At 65.1% G+C, this 15,220-nt stretch overlaps 2 protein-coding genes across 8 annotated transcripts in view; one reads left to right on the forward strand and one right to left on the reverse strand.

The window, feature by feature from the left end:
• The first annotated feature begins 42 nt into the window (after nucleotides 1–42).
• Nucleotides 43–10,249, forward strand: LRRC71 (leucine rich repeat containing 71). Its single transcript, XM_032845049.1, has 15 exons — nucleotides 43–344; nucleotides 3,492–3,641; nucleotides 3,946–4,071; nucleotides 4,145–4,220; nucleotides 4,402–4,479; nucleotides 6,174–6,242; nucleotides 6,439–6,598; nucleotides 6,712–6,795; nucleotides 6,876–6,965; nucleotides 7,424–7,567; nucleotides 7,681–7,771; nucleotides 8,119–8,207; nucleotides 9,516–9,627; nucleotides 9,882–10,003; nucleotides 10,112–10,249. The coding sequence occupies exons 1-15, from the start codon at nucleotides 185–187 to the stop codon at nucleotides 10,229–10,231; spliced, it is 1,671 nt and encodes a 556-aa protein (XP_032700940.1). The 5' UTR covers nucleotides 43–184; the 3' UTR covers nucleotides 10,232–10,249.
• A 2,268-nt stretch (nucleotides 10,250–12,517) lies between these two features.
• ARHGEF11 (Rho guanine nucleotide exchange factor 11) overlaps nucleotides 12,518–15,220 on the reverse strand; it is a 76,786-nt gene continuing 74,083 nt past the window's right edge. For all 7 annotated transcript variants that reach the window (XM_032844971.1, XM_032844972.1, XM_032844968.1 and 4 more), the window contains 4 exons: nucleotides 14,443–14,553; nucleotides 13,546–13,754; nucleotides 13,144–13,330; nucleotides 12,518–12,756 (listed from right to left, as the gene is read on the reverse strand). In XM_032844971.1, the coding sequence (XP_032700862.1) occupies nucleotides 12,698–12,756; nucleotides 13,144–13,330; nucleotides 13,546–13,754; nucleotides 14,443–14,553 (566 nt within the window). In that variant the 3' untranslated portion in view covers nucleotides 12,518–12,697. The remainder of the gene's footprint in view (nucleotides 12,757–13,143; nucleotides 13,331–13,545; nucleotides 13,755–14,442; nucleotides 14,554–15,220) is intronic.

Genomic DNA, 15,220 nt, shown 5'->3' on the forward strand with positions numbered 1-15,220 from the left:
CGCCCGCCCGCCGCGCACGGTTGTCGTGGAGAGGGACGCGGAGGCGGCGCCGCAGGTGGCGGGGAGGGCGCTGGCCGCGGAGTAGAGACCCCCGGTTCGACCGTCCCCTGGGCCGGCCCCACCGAGTCCTGTCTGGCCTCCTCGCCCGCCGGGCCGCTCCAGAGTCGCTGCGGACCGCGCCGGCATGTCGGGGGAGGCGAGTGCGCCCGGGGTCTCCCCTCGGGCCCCGCGTCCCGGGACACAGAAGTCGTCCGGCGCGGTGACCAAGAAGGGGGATCGCGCGGCCAAGGAGAAGCCGGTCACCGTCCTGCAGCCGGTGGGCGAGGAGGAGCCCAAGAACCCTGGTAGGCGGGCGGCCGGGCTCCTCGCGCGCTCGGCTTTGCCAGGGCGGGTGGGCGCCGTCGTCGTGCCGGGCGCGCTGCACGGGTCGTGCGGAACGACGCCCTGGTGCGCGCGACAGCCGAGCCGGGGGACAATCGTGGCGTCTCTGAGGCTAAGCAGCTCTGTGCTCAGCAGGTGCACTACGCCCTCAGCAGGTGCACACGGCGGGGCGCTCTGTGTACTAATGGCTATTGGCAGCGTAGCCTTGGGCTCTCTCCTTAGAAATCACAGCACTTCCAGCCCCGCTCTTGGAACTCAGCTTGGCCGATGTTTGACTTGAACTCGATCTTAGAAAACCCACACTGTGGTTTGGGACTGACAAATGTGATAAGATGTGCCAAGATGCACGAGCGAAGAGGGCCCAGGGAGGGACAGGAGGTCCCCGGGGCAGGGGGTGGAAGGAGGGCAGGGAGGCCGGGGAACCCACCAGGAGGGGACTTGGAGTTTTGTTCACGCACTCATTCAACAATCACTTTTTGGGTAGGGAGAGAACAATACACACATAATCCACTTACATTTTCTGGGAAAAGAAAACCACAGGCCGCGTACAAGTAAGCCTATGCTTCTGTCCCTTGGAACCCCAACCCAAACCGATGATACATGAAGGGGAATTTATGGGAATTTTTTTTTTTAGGTAAGCTCCACACCCAACATGGGACTTGAACTCATGACCCTGAGATCAAGAGACATGCTCTATCAACTGAGCCAGCCAGGAGCCCCTCTTGGAAGGCCTCTGGCTTCAGATCCAACCACTTTGAAAGGGGACAGGGGCTTGCTGTCCCTGGACTCATGGGAAACTGACACAGGAAAAGGCTGTGATCGTCAGACCTTGGTCAGGGGCCAGTCCCCCCCACACCGCTCTGTATGGACAATGGCGTGGAGGGGGTAGAGAATGAGGCAGGGAGGCGGAGAAAGAGGTGTTTCAACAGTCCGGCTGGAGCACAGTGGTAGCCGGACTAGAGCAGTGAGGGAGAACGGGTTAGGCTTCCTGGTAACGCGTTGGTAGTCTTGGCTGGGGTGCGAGGAGAAGGACTCCCAGGTGCCAGGAGGTGGGCTGAGGGGCCATTCACGCAGCCAGGAAAGCCTGGAGGGAGGGCATGTGAGCGAAGGCCTCGGCGGGCTGTCAGCTGGACACGTCTGGAGCACTCAAGAGAGCGCAGGGCTGGAGGTGTGACTTTGGGAGCTGCTTAGGTCCCGGTCAGCCTGGGAAGGAGAGAGATTCCCGGGGGCAGGAGGGAAGAACAGAGCACGCAGGACCCAGCCCAGAGCTGTTAGGGGAGTGCAGCAGGCAGGGAAGTCTGACTGGCCCAGCCACCGGCGGGGAGAGAATGCAGGTGGCTGCTGCCCAGGGATGCTGGACGGGAACACATGGCGGTCAGAGGGTCCTGTGTGCTGCACAGGGCAGAAGCAGGGCTCTGGGCTGGCGCCTCAGCTAGGGTGATGGCAGCAGTAGGAAGGGTTAGAGGAAACGCCGTCTGCTGGCTTCTGCTTCTCCAGGTGCAAAGGCGAGTTCTGTAGTGAGAGCCAGGTGGGAGTGTGTGAGAGAGGGAGCAAGAGCAAGGCCCTGTCGGGGCGGCGCTGTCCCCCAGGTAACCGCGGGCTCCAGGCAGACGCAGAGCATCTCCGCGTCCCGCCAAGTTCAGCACATTTGCTGCGGAAGCGAGCACTGCCCCCGCGACGTCCCAGCGGCAGCGGGCTCCTAGGGCAGGGCGGCGGCTCTCAGGGCGCTGTCCTGGGACCAGTAGCTTTGGCACCAGCCACGAAGTTGTTAGAAATGCACTTTCCCGGACTCCCCTGGGCCAGCGGAGTCACGGGCCCTGCGGGGCGAGGGCGGGGCAGAAAACTCTTTTGACAAACTGCTGCTCGAGTTCGAGAAGGTCTGTTGTAGAGAAAGGTGGTGTGGGTGAAGCAGGAAGGGTCGAGGGGCTCCCCTGGCAGGGGGAACAGCTCCCGCAGGCAGGTGGTGTGCGGGCGACCGCTGTGCAAGGGGGTTACCCCGGGGACCCCTGAGCCTCCTCTCAGCGGCTCTGCCCAGGGAGCTCCCGTGTCTTGTGTATCGTGCTCTCCCGATGGCTGGGCGCGGGAGGAACGTGCCTGTGCTTCGCCCTCCTTTGCCACAAGAACCGTCCACCCTCTCTTGTCCCCGTGAACGCGGAGCCCCTGTGCTCCCAAACCATCTCCTGCCTGCGGGCAGGTTTCCTGCTGTTAGCAGTCCTTGTCCACCGGCTGGGCTTGCAACCCCCGCAGGCCGCCAGGTGGGAGTGATGGTGCGTGGGGGCTCCAGGCTGCCGCGCCCTTGGGAGAGCAGGCTGGCGCGGGGCCAACCCTTCTGCCTCCCGGTTCGCCCACGTGCCAGGGACACCCCTTCCCGGCTCCGGGAATCACTTCTTCCTGGGATGCCCATGGGGAGGCAGGAAAGAGCAGGGGCCTCTGGGGACTGCCTGGGGTCAGCACCGCCCTCCGGAGGGGACGCGCTGGGCCCTGTCCGCGCTGATGGAGCTCTGGAGAGAACCGACGTTCCCAGCGCATCTAGAAGAGTGCGGGCGGGTGTGGCGCCCTGTACGCCTCTGTGGGACTAACGCACGCCGGAGGCTCTGCGGGCGCTCCGCGTCGGTGCGGGGCGGGCGGGCTGGGTCTGCAGAGGGGCTCCTGGGCTCCTGCCTTTGCTCGCAGCGGGCCTGGGCTTCTTTCCCCTCGTGGTCCTGGGCCGTCCCAGGGAACGGAGGAGGAGGCTGCGCGGGATACCCCGCGGGAGGCGGAGGCCCCCCCGGCCCGCGGGCGGCGGAGGGGAAGCGACCTTGACCGGCGGCTGGCTGGAGGTGCCGCACGGAGGCTGGGCGCCCCGGTTGTGTGTAGCCCGCGCCCTTCTGGCCCCTTCTCCGGCGTCTGGATTCCGCGCTGTTTGCTCTGCGGGTTTCTACAACGCATCTTACGTTTAGAAAATGGTTGTGAAGACGTTCTCCTGAGGAGGGGCCCCAGCTGTTCCGCGCTCCCCGACCCCCTACTCCCGCACCCCCGGCGGGCCGGGGACCCCCAGGACCCCCGCTGCCCTCTGCTGCCCCCCGGTGGCGACCCCGGGCCACAGCCGCCGTCCCCCCGCCGCCCCGCAGAGGAGTACCAGTGCACCGGGGTCCTCGAGACGGATTTCGCGGAGCTCTGCACGCGCTCGGGCTACACCGACTTCCCCAAAGTTGTCCCCCGGCCTCGCCCGCACCCGGCCTTCGTCCCCTCGGCCTCGATGTCGGAAAAGCCCGCCTTAGGTGAGTGCCCGGGGAGCCCCGGGGGTGTCTGCCGGGGTCGCCCGGTGCAAGCCAGCCTCGCAGCGCCGGGCGGGCCGAACGGCGGGGGTGCAGGGCAGCGAGTGCGGCCGTGCGGGGAGGGTCCGACGCGGCGGGGATGCGGCTGGGCGAGTCTCCCGGCTTCCTTCCCCAACCCCGGCCCACGCCGCGTGCGGGCCCAAGGCGCTGCGCCCCAGGCCGGACCCCCCCACCCCACTTGAGCGGTACGTCCGTGCGGCTCTGCTTCCTCCCTCCTCACCCGGGCCCCTCGCACCCGGCCTTGCAGACGATCAGCGCCTGTCGGGGTCTTGCAGCCTCAACAGTCTGGAGAGCAAGTACGTGTTCTTCCGGCCCACGGTGCAGGTGGAGCTGGAGCCCGAGGACAAGTCGGTGAAGGAGGTCTTCATCCGCGGTGAGCCCCGCACCCCCGCCCCCGCCGCGGGCCGGGTCCCCGGCTGAGGCGCCTCCCCCTGCCCCGTCCGCAGGCTGGAAGGTCGAGGAGCGGATCTTGGGAATCTTCTCTACGTGTCTGCCTCCGCTCAGCCAGCTGCAGGCCATCCAGTGAGGGGACGCGGGGCTGGGGAGGGCGGGAGGCCAGTGTGGGGCCGCTGCCTCCGTGGCTTGGGAGAAAGAAGCCCCGGGGGCTGTGGGAGGAGGGGCGCAAGGGAGGGGGTGGCCGGAGGGGCCTGGGGAGGAGGAGGCGAGGCTCCAGCTGGGTTTCTGTACCGCCGCCCCAATCCAGCTTGTGGAAGGTGGGCCTGACCGATAAGACCCTGACCACCTTCATCGCTCTCCTGCCTCTCTGCGCATCCACGCTCAGGTCTGCGAGAGGAGAGGGGGTGCGAGGGCCCCGGCAGGGTGGGCAGTTTGGGGAGGAGAGCGGCATCCCCGCCCAGGGCTGTGTTGATTTTTGAAGCTCCAGTCTGACCAGAAGAAGCGGGTCCCGTTTCTGCGGCACCAGGGCCTGGAGAGGCTGGCCTCTGGGCCCCGTCCCTCCTCGCCTCCCTCCCTCTCCCCCCCACCTCCCACCACCATCCACTCTCTTCCTGGAGCTTTTCCCTCCTGCCTGGGGCCTGGGGCCTACCACTGGAGTGGGGGCAGGTAAGGCGCAGTCACCCCATTGCACGGGTGTAGGACGGGGAGACAGGAAGTCTGCCTGGAGGAGGCGGTGCTGAGCAAAGCTGTGAAGAGGAAGAGGAGCAGGTGTGAGCTGTAAGGCGGTGTAGTTACAGGTGCCCTTGGCAAAGCTGGTTTGGGCGCCCCTTCCCGAGGCTCCCCCAGCAGCCGGGACTTACCCTGCTTCGGGGAACAAACCCCAGGGCCTCACACTGGCTCGGGGCCTCACCCACCGCCCCCTCTGCCCCGCCCCGTGGGATGGGCTGTCTGCAGGGCAGGGACAGCGTCCTCTGCAGGGCAGGGACAGCGTCCTCTGCAGCTGGAGGTCCTCAACACTTTTCACAGAGAACACCACGGAACATGACTTGTGTCCATTGTGGCAATTAGAAACAAATCAGCCAGCAGAAACAAAACGGTAGCATTCGTTGTAAGATACAAAATAAGATGAACATAATCAAATCACTTAAAATGAGTGTAATCAGCCTTAGGTGAAAGATGAGCCAGCCCCAAAGGCTGAAAGTGATACTAAATTGTGGGAGAGTTTATTTTAATTAATTAATTAATTTATTTATTTATTTGACAGACAGAGATCACAAGTAAACAGAGAGGCAGGCAGAGAGTTGGGGAAGCAGGCTCCCTGCTGAGCAGAGAGCCTGATGTGGTGCTCGATCCCAGGTCCCTGAGATCATGACCTGAGCTGAAGGCAGAGGCTTTAACCCACTGAGCCACCCAGGCGCCCCATGGGAGAATATATTTAAGTAGAGAAACTTCATGCCATTAGTCCAACTTTTGTTGTGACTTGGGAAAGGTCCTCTGTCCCCCTCCCATCCCTGGGCACCGTGGGAGGGGGCACTGCTAGTGGTGGTCCGGTGGTTCCCTATTCCTGACTCACAAATCTCTCCGTGGGGCGGGTAGGTGGGTGGGGGTGGATGGAGCTGTCGCTGGAGCGTGGGCTGCTGTCCCCTGGCTTCCGAGCTCCACGTGTGGCCGGTGCTCGAAGCACAAGGCCTCCTTGCAGGGACAGCCCCGCGCCGGCCACGGAGCCCCTAACGTGGAGGCCACAGTCTTTTTGGAACTTGAACTTAGAAGTGACATCTCACCACTTTTGTCATATCCCATTTGGTCAGAAGTGAGTCACCAGGTCCAGCCACCATCTGGTGGGGCACACGTGGTGGTCACAGGAATCCTCCCAGAGGCCAAGTCACCATGGGCCACTATCGCTGCAGAGTGACCCCCCTGGCACGGCCACCCTTCTGTCCTGTATAATTTTCTCTGTTGGAAGGCCATCCTTTGAGTCTGTTTCCCAGCTGCGTCCCGGAGACCCACACCTCCTCTCTGACCCCATCCCTCCCGGGCCTCAGGGGTGCCTCCTGGTTCTCAGACCTTCCCTGTCCTTAGGAAGGTGTCTCTGGAGGGCAACCCACTGCCCGAGCAGTCCTATCACAAGCTCATGGCGCTGGACAGCATGTGAGACTGTTTTTTCTCTCCCCCGTCTCTGGGCCTCTTCCCCAGGCCAGGTAGTCCTAGTCTCCCCTTCCCTGCGCTCCCCCACCTGCCCGCGGATCCACGATTCCTGCCCCTTCACCCTCAGAGGTCAGATCCCCTGGAGAGGCGAGCCCCGACCCCATGTTCCTAGCGAATCCCTCCCCCCACCCCACGGCAGCGTCTCCCATTTGTCCCTGCGGAACAACGACATCGATGACCACGGCGCACAGCTGCTGGGCCAAGCTCTGTCCACACTGCACAGCTGCAACCGCTCCCTGGTCTCGCTCAACCTGGGCTTCAACCACATCGGGGATGCAGGCGCTGGCTACATCGCCGATGTGCGTGTCTGGCGGGACCTGGGAGCTGGGAGCTGGGGAGCTGGGATCCGGGGACCAGGAGTGGGGCAGCGGGCAGCGGGTTCACATGTACTTCTCCCCACCCCCCGCCCCAGGGCCTCAGGTTGAATCGCGCCCTGCTCTGGCTGTCCCTGGCACACAACCGTATCCAGGACCAGGGCGCCCTGAAGCTGGCCGAGGTGGGTGCGGTGGGGGGGTGGAGGAGTTGTGGGGGCTGTCCCCGGCTGGTGGCTGGCGTCTGAGTGGCCACTTGCCTCAGGTCCTGCGCCCCTTCGAGCTGACACACACGGAGGTGGTGGAGCGCCGCCGCCTCCTGCTGGAAAAGGGGTCTCAGGAGCGCTCGAGATCGGTGAGCCCTGCGGCCCCCTGGCACGTCCTAAGCCGGCCTCTCCTGGGCCTGGCCCGTCGCCGCCTCTTGGCACAGGCCTAGTGGGCGTCTGCCCTCTGTCTCCTACCAAGCCGCGGCCAGCAGCATGTGGGCCAAGGGGATGGCTAGAGTTAGAGCCCGAGGCAGCCCAGTCCCGGCCCCGGAGCAGCCCGGTCCCAGCCCTGGTCCCAGCCCCAGAGCTGGAGCTGTTTGCCCACCAGTGGAACGGCTGCATCCTGGGCGGTGGAGAGGAGCAGTGGAAGTGCCCGGGGTTTCCCTCCCAGCGAGCGAGTCTGGGCCCCCAGCCCAGCGTCCCCAGCAGCAATGTCAGCGTTTAGGCAGGGAGGTGGGGTGGGGGTGCTGTCAGTCCGGCATGGGGATCCCCTCACCTCTCCCTGAGGAGGGGGTGCCGGCTCATCCCCTCCCTTCTGTGAGCACAGCCTTCCTCCTCCCGACACGGGGACTCCAAAGGCGAGAAGAACCCCTTCACGGGCGTCAGCAATGTTGCCCTGTCAGAGAAGCCAGACAAGACGCCCACCACGAAGACCCTGAAAGGCCTGGGCAAGAAAAAGGATAAATCAGGGGTGGGTGTGCCGCGAGCCAAGGCCCGCCACGCAGCGCACCCGGGTTGCAGGGAGGAGGGCCTGGGGACAACCCCAGCAAGCCGGGCCTTCAGCTCTCTCCTTGCGCTGCACAGGACGGGGCGAAGAGAGAGGAGAAGCCGGGGTCAGGGCAGTCACCCACACAGGGGACCCTCAAGAAAGAAGACACCAAGGCCTCCAAGGGGAGTAAGTAAGGGGAGTAAGTGGGGCTGCCCATCAGCGGCCCCTCCTAGCTGTGGGGGGACAGCACGGGCTCCTGAGTGCCTGCTGGTCCTCCTGGGGCCCACGGTCTCTGGGTTTCCTCCTGTGGGTGAGCCCCCCATTCTGCCCCGGACACTGCGCACCCCATGTCCCCTGCCTGGACCCCCGTGGCACTGGCCTGAGGAAAGGGACCCGCCCACCGGGTTCTGTTCCCCTGGCACCCCGTCCCAAGGTTTGAGGGCGAATCTCCTGGTCCAGCCCGTGCCCTCTGCGGCCACCGGGCAGTGTGGCACCATCTACGCGGTGCATTCTGGCCCCTCTCCTCACTCCAGAGGTCACCATCCCGGAGCAGAAGCCCAACAAGGGGAAGGGGCCCAAGATCGGAAACAAGGAGAAGCGCAGCTTCCTGCTGGAGTCCGAGGTAGGCTGCGGGGTGGGGGTGGGCGCGCGTGAGCGGGGGTGGGGGGCGGGGTGAGCGCTGGGGTCGTGGTGGGCGCAGGAAGTCGGGTGGATGTGGGGTGAGCTCAGGGAGCCGGGTGGGCACCAGGGCCTGGGCGTGGGGTGGGGGGAACTGGGTGGATGCGGGGAGGCAGGGAGGAGGGTGGGCGCGGGGAGGGGGGCCATGGTGGGCAGCAGTGACCTCCCTCAAGTGCGTGTCGCCAGCCCCTCCTGGAGGGTCTCTCCGGCTACCACTCTTGTCCTACCGTCCTCGCGTGCCCCCCCCAACCCCCGTCCCCGCCAGGCTGCCTGGGGGTTGGGCAGGAGCTCAGGGGTCTCCTTTCCCGTCAACCTTTCCCTGTTATGTCAACTCTCCCTGGCCCTGGCGCGGCCAGCCACTCCCAGCTCTCCTCGGCTGGGTTCCCCTCCCCGTCCTCCTCGCCCGCGTCGCAGCCCCCCAGGAAGGCGTCTTACGTCCCCCTGCAGCCCAACCCGTGCACGGCTCCTGGAGACCCCCTCTTCTGCTACTGGAGCCTTCTTTCCCCCTTTCACCTCGGACAGGTCTGACACCTCACTCTGGAGCCTTCCCGACTGCCGCCCCCGCCCCCGCCCTCAGCTGCCCCAGGGTCTGTGTCCTCCCCTTCTGTCTCCCGCATAGGCAGGGAAGGGCCTCTCTTGGGAGTCTTGTCTGCCATCAAGACAGGATCCTACCAGAGAGGAAGGTCAGGTGGAGAGGGGCTGGGGCTGCGTTACAAAATTTTTTTGTCATTAATTTCTCTGCCCAACGTGGGGCTTGGACATCAGAAGCGGCGGCTCCGCTCCTGCGCGCGAGCCAGCCAGGCCCCGCCCCTGCCCCGCCCTCCGGAACCTTGCCCCGCCCATCTTGCCCCGGCCGCCGCCGCCGCCGCCGCCGCGGGCCGCTCTGGGGGCGCCCCCTCTCTCCCAGGCTCGGCCTTCATCGCTGCCGCGGGTGCGCAGGGAGACCCCAGTGCCACACGACGCTTCGGCTCTTGCTCTGGCCAGTTCCTCTGCCTTTGTCCTCCACCTCCTCCGCTGTGGTCCCGGGGACCTGCCCCGGGAGCTGCTCTGGGCTGGGAGCCTCCTCTGGGCCCCACAGATTCTGGCTTGTGTGTGTGGGGGTGGGATGGGGCCGCCCTGGCTCCCGGCTCACGTTCCAGGGTTGCTTCTGGGGGTGCAGGCTTATCTCTGTACCCCCAGCACGGAGGACAGAGAGCGCGGCCCGTGGGCTGAGCCCCTCGGGTCAGCTGCAGGGGTCCTCCTGCTTCAGCAGCTGGTCTCGGAGCCTTCAGAGGTGGTTAACCCTCTCCTGGAGCCCGTGGAGCACCGAGAGGGGAAAGTGTTCATGCCTGGGAACAAGGTCCTTCTGCACCTCAACCTCACCCGTGCGTGAGCGCCCCTGCCGTCCTCCCCCTGCGGCCACCTGGGTCCCATGCAGCAGGTGGGGGGGGGCAGCCCCGACTCGGTGGAGCAGAGCCACCTCACACGGCGCTCGGGGTGAGAGCAGGACAGGCCCTGCTTCTGGCAGTTAGTGTCGGGAGAGAGACGTGGGTGGGAGCTCAAGGCAGGAAGGCCAGAGGGGCGTCAGAGGGGTGAGGGGCAGGGGCGGGGGGGCCACCTGGGCCGCTCCCCCCACCAGGAAACCGCATCACCGAGGTGGGGCTGGAGGGCTTCTTGGCCACCGTGCAGCACCAGGCCCAGTTCTCCAAGTCCAAGAGCGCAGCCAAGGGCCCTGTGGGGCTGCTGTGCTTGTCGCTGGCGGTGAGTCCCCCGTTCCTGCCCATCCCTCTGCCCCGACCTGGGAAACTGTCTCCTCCCAGAGAAGTGGTATTATCCCTTTGTCATGTCACCTTCCTTTCCCTCCTTCAGAAAAATTACTTCTCCCCACAATGTCCCACGTACACCATGATCCAGGAGCTGATGCTGCCCAGGGACCCCATCAGCAAGGCCAAGGCCAGAGAGGAGGAGCCCTCGGCGTCCTCCACCTAGCCCCTCCCCCATCTCCCTCTGACAAGCGGGGCTGCCCAGCGCTGGTGGCCTGGCTTCCCTGGCGGAGATCTCCAGTCATTAACAAACCGTGATTGCTGTCTTTTCCCCACTGCTGTTGTCTGAAAACTTTGTTCCAGAACTACACGGAAGGTTTGGACTCCGAGTCTGAAATGGCCGAAGGGCTTTGCAGCTCTCCTGGGATGAGATTGGGCACTTAGGCTCGGGTGACCAGGGCCACACTCTCCTGCCTCCTCGGGCCTGCTTCTTGCTTGCTCTTTGCCTGTGTTCCCTGCAGGACACGGGACGCGCCAGGACCCGCATTCAGCCTCTGGTCTCAGAGGACGCGGTGGGATGACCTGGGACTGTCACCGCTGGCATAGGCCCGGTGAAGGGGCACGGGGAGGGCTCGGGCTCCGCCACCGCAGGCCCCTCCTCTTCTGCGTTTCCCCGTCGGCTCAGGTGCCCGGTCACTTTGGAGACAAGGACTCAGCTAGGGACACGAAGAACCGGAAGGCTACTCTGGAGAGGGTGTTAAGTCTGTGCATCGACGTGGCAAAGGCCAAGCACCTTGAAGCCCACAAAGCCTGGCGCATTGGCCGCAGGCGATGGCCGCCCGGAGCCAGGGACGCCCCAGTGGGCGGGCCAGAGGATCGTGGAGAGCTGCCCCCCCCCCCCTCCGAGATCACCTGTGGATGAGGCCCAGGGAGCCAGGCAGATGGAACCTGACCTAACCCTCAGCCCACAGAGACGCGCTCGCCTTGCCCCCACGCCTGCTCTGCGAGGCTGGTGAGGCTCTGCGGCTCTCACGGGCCTCTCTGCGTGTCTGGGTACCCGGCCGCTGAGCTCCAGCTTGAGTGTCTCCCCCCCTTCCCAAGCACACAGCAGGGCTCCTTCGGGGAGTGCCGGATGTCCCCCTGGATCTGAAGCCCGTGGGGTCGGCAGATGGCTTGTGCTAGGTCTGGGAGGGAGCGCAAGGCAGAGCTGGAAGGGAATCTGGCCCTCGGTCTGTCAGTGAAGGCAGAAGGGCCAGAGGTCTGGGGAAAACGTGGCTTCTGGGTCCCGTCAGAGCGGGGGGACAGAGCAGAGGCTGAGGCCAGCGAGGACTGGCCAGGCCTTGGACACGGCCTCCCCCTGCCCCGCATTTTGCCTTAAAGTCTTGGGGCTCGTGGAGGGCGGCTGCCGGGGTCTCCCGGCTCTGCACCCATTGCCGGTGTGTGTTTCGATGGCGTGGGCTCTGGCTCTCCCTGCTTGGGCCATGGGGCTGTGGAACGTGGTCTGCCCGATGGTGGCTCGGTGAGCGCACGTCACGTCGGAAGCTCTGGGCCTGGAGTCTCCGGCCACGGTGGGGCCTGGGGGCTTGAAGCCGGGCGTGGGGGCTGCCTCCTGTGTCTTCCCCCCAATCCTAAGAACCACAGTATCTTTTATCCGAGCAGTTCCAGAAATCACACACACACCACCGCGATTGAAGAATATTTAACTTTTCTTAAAAAAAAAACAAACAAAAACTTAACCATGAGAGAAAGAAAATAAAAGAGTATACATTATTTTAACAGGAAAACAGTCATTTCCATCTCTATATTTTATATATTATATATATATATTTATATATATACGTATATATACACCTAGCACAGTGTGTATATCCTACCAGGCCGTGAGGAGGGGGCTAGCATGGGGACAGGGGCCGATGCCACCACGGCCCCGGGGATGGGCCCGGGTTAATGCGGGGACTCCAGCATTCGAACCCCCTGCCCCACCTCCTGGGCCCGGTTTTCGGGGCCGCACCTGATACACTGGTTTTCCCTAGGGAGAGCGTGGCGAACGGTGGACACAGGTGGGGTCATGAACTCCCCCGAAGAGGACTGTCCTGGGAGGGGAGCGAAGCTCTCGGCTCAGGCCACAGGGACTGGGCTCTCAAGCCTGGTGGGCGGGGACACCTTCCTGCCCACGGAGGACCTGGTGCTCAGGTCTGGCTCCCCCTTTGCGCCCTGACCCTGGAGGCCTGTTGACTAGGAGATGCGAGCTGTGCCCTCTGGGCCTGCCTCCGGGCCCCCAGGAACACAAATAAAATGGGTCAAAGTTATTTACAGAGTGAGATGCACAGACAGTACGTACATATTTATAGGAAACCAAAGTGACGACGAGGGGAGAGGCAGAGGGAGCCCGCCTCAGCCCTGGGGTCCTGCGGGGAGAGGGAGGGAGGAAGAAAGTGCATTCACAGAGACCCCTCCTTTCACCTGTGTGTGGGGGGCCTTTCAGATGCACTCAGCACTCTCCAGAGAGGCCTTCGGAGGAGTTGGAGAGCAGGGGAGACGCTGAAACTGGACTGGGACCTGAGCAGACCAAGTGACATGCGGGGCGCCCCCGGGGTCTCGGCTGGACCCATCTTCCGCGGGCCCACGAGGAGGTCTGGGCTCCCATTGCCCTGTGCCCCTTTCGGGCCAGCCCCCAGAGGAGTGGGGACAGTTACAGTCCTGGGGACGAGGCTGTGAGTGCTGTACCGTCTTCCAGGGGGGTGTCGGAGCCTGTGGAGGAGGTGGGGAGGACAGCTGAGGAGCTGGCCTGGTGGTGTGGGGACAACCCCCACCCGCCCCGGTGCGTCCATCTGGAACAAGGCACAGGGTTTCTCCTGCGGCCTGGAAAGGGCTGTCTGCAGCCCCGCACTCCTGTCCACCCTGAGCCCATGGGCAGCGGTGTCCCGGCCCGCCCTCTAAGAGGTTTCAGGGGGGAGACCTGCTCCCTGGTCCCTTCTCTCTCTAATCCAAAGAGGGTTTCCAGTTTTTAGGCGAGCTCCTGTGGGGGTTCCCTGCAGATCCCTTTCTGAAGCTGAGGGGATGAATTCACTGTACTCAGGGAGGAGGAGGACCCCCGTCCATCCCCCACAGGTACCCAGAGGACATCGCCTCGCTCACCATCCTCCGAGCACGGCCCTGGCTGGTGGCTGTCCCTGGAGTTGGAGGCCAGGGTTTCCCTGGCTGGAGGTGACAGGGAGCTGTCTGTCCATCTGGCTGCCTCCGTGTGGAAACTGCCCACGGGCGTGGTGCCGCCGGACTCTCCCGCGAGGGACCTGAGCAGCTCTCGGTGGGCCAGCTCCACGTCCTGGGAGGGTAGCAGGGGACGTCTGACCTTGGTCCTGGGAGGCAGGGCCCTCGGGAAGGGGCCCGGCCGCCGCTCCCTCGCCATGCCCCTGGGTGGCTCTGTGCTCCTGGGCGGCTGTGGGGAGGACCCAGGCCGGAGGACACCTCTCCCTCAAGGCGATGGGTCTTGGGACAGGGACTGAGCACCCCACCACGCCCCCGCCACGCTGGGCCCACCTTGAGCCTGTTGAGCTTGACGGTGAGCTGCTCGATGGTGTGGAAGATGCTGCCCACGTCCCTGAGGGCCAGGCTGGGCACAGAGTGGCTAGGGCGTCGGCGACCTCCACTGCTTCCCCAAGGCTGCCAGGCAGGGAGGCTGTCGGGCTGCGAGGGTTCAGTGCTGGAGTCTGGGGGTCCCGCCGGCATGCTGACATAGAAGCAGTTCCCTGTCCCCGTGGCGAGAGGAGGAGATGAGGGGGATACGGAGGAGGTGGGAGCCACCTCCTGTGCCCCCAGTGCACCCCACACGGACCCAGGGCTGGCGATGGTGCCCTGTGATCCAGCTCAGCGCACGCCAGCCTCACCACGCCCACCTGTCACCCCTAAAGGCCTTCCTCCTCCAGAGAGCCTTCCCGATGGCCCATGCGGAGGGAGGATGCTCAGTGGCGGCCGCTGGGGAATTGGGAGTGCCCCCTGTCCTTGGAGGAGTGGGAGAGAGCGGGACTGGTCAGGGACAGGAGCGCAGGGAGGCTCCTTCATGCCTGCCCCATCGCAAGCTCTGCTGATGAATGTCCGCGCAGCCCCTGCCCCCACCACCCTCTTCCGCGCGATCCTGCAGACCCCTTGGCCCACATGCGGCTGAGGAGAGAAGGGGAGACGCCAAAGACTCGGGGCTCCTGGCCCTCTAGGCCTCCCCACCGTCTTGACTCCGCTCCAACCAGTCTCCCGACTAGGGCCTGGGCTCCCCCTGTCCCTGGGTGCTACTCCTCCCCCGTGGACGCTCTCAGGGAACACCCTGTGAATGCAGGCAGGGGTCAACCCCCGAAGCCTGGCTCTGCCCACCCCCGCCCCCCTTCCTACAGGCCCCACACTCTGATCCTGGTCTGGCTCTGGGTCCAAGGGGAAGCTCGTTACCCGCAGCCTCTGCTCCGCCTTCCATGTCGGGTGGCTCAGGCCCTGACCGGCCGCTCTCGGGGAGCCTGGCCTTGCTGCCCGCCACCTCCACTGCATCTGTGCCGCCACCAGCTGCCACCACCACCAGGGAGAGCAGAGACCAGGAGAGCAGGGGAGGGGAGAGGGAGCAGGGGAGGGGAGGAGGAGCAGGGGAGGGGAGGGGGAGCAGAAAAGTGGGAGAAGGCAGCAGAGGAGAAAAAGGAGGGACAATAAAGTGAACACAGGTCGCACGTGCAAGCGCCCAGAGGGCAGCTGAGAAGCCGTCCACCAGCTCACCGAAGGGCAGAGAAGGAAGGTCAGTTCCCAGAAACCAGGACGGCGCGGGCCCTGGGCAGACAGGGCCAGAAATGCAGCGGAGGCCGGGACCCCTCCCTGGCCCCCGCCCCCAGTACCTTCTTCAGGCTTCACTCCATCCTTTCCATAGGCCTCCTCCCTCCTCCCACTGCCGCAGGGACCTCCCCTCCCTCCGGGTCCCTGCTCTGCCCAGAGCCCACCCGAGCCCCCATCCCAACTGCTCCTGGCTCTTCCGGCTGCCGTTGCCCATGGCCTCCGTCCTCCACATCGGCTCGCCACGCACCCTCCCCTGCCGTGGGGCCCTCAGTGCGGCCTCGAGCGTCTGCCCAGTGTCTGCCCGGTGCCGGGGGTGCGGCCCCCCCAGGGGAGCCGCGGGACTTCCTTAGACCCCCAGCAGATGCTTTCTGGGACAGCTGGCTCATGCAGCCGTCCTCAGGCTACCGTC

The sequence above is a fragment of the Lontra canadensis genome, unplaced genomic scaffold (genome assembly GCF_010015895.1).
Source record: "Lontra canadensis isolate GAN:19392208 unplaced genomic scaffold, GSC_riverotter_1.0 scaffold160, whole genome shotgun sequence".
In the NCBI taxonomy this organism is placed as follows: Eukaryota; Metazoa; Chordata; class Mammalia; order Carnivora; family Mustelidae; genus Lontra; species Lontra canadensis.

Bases quoted from the DNA above. Each gene is read 5' to 3' on its own strand.
- LRRC71 (XM_032845049.1), top strand. From the start codon at position 185: ATGTCGGGGGAGGCGAGTGCGCCCGGGGTCTCCCCTCGGGCCCCGCGT. The intron at 4,072-4,144 runs GTGAGCCCCGCA...CCCCGTCCGCAG, and splicing joins GAAGGAGGTCTTCATCCGCG to GCTGGAAGGTCGAGGAGCGG. The intron at 4,480-6,173 runs GTCTGCGAGAGG...CCCTGTCCTTAG, and splicing joins CTCTGCGCATCCACGCTCAG to GAAGGTGTCTCTGGAGGGCA.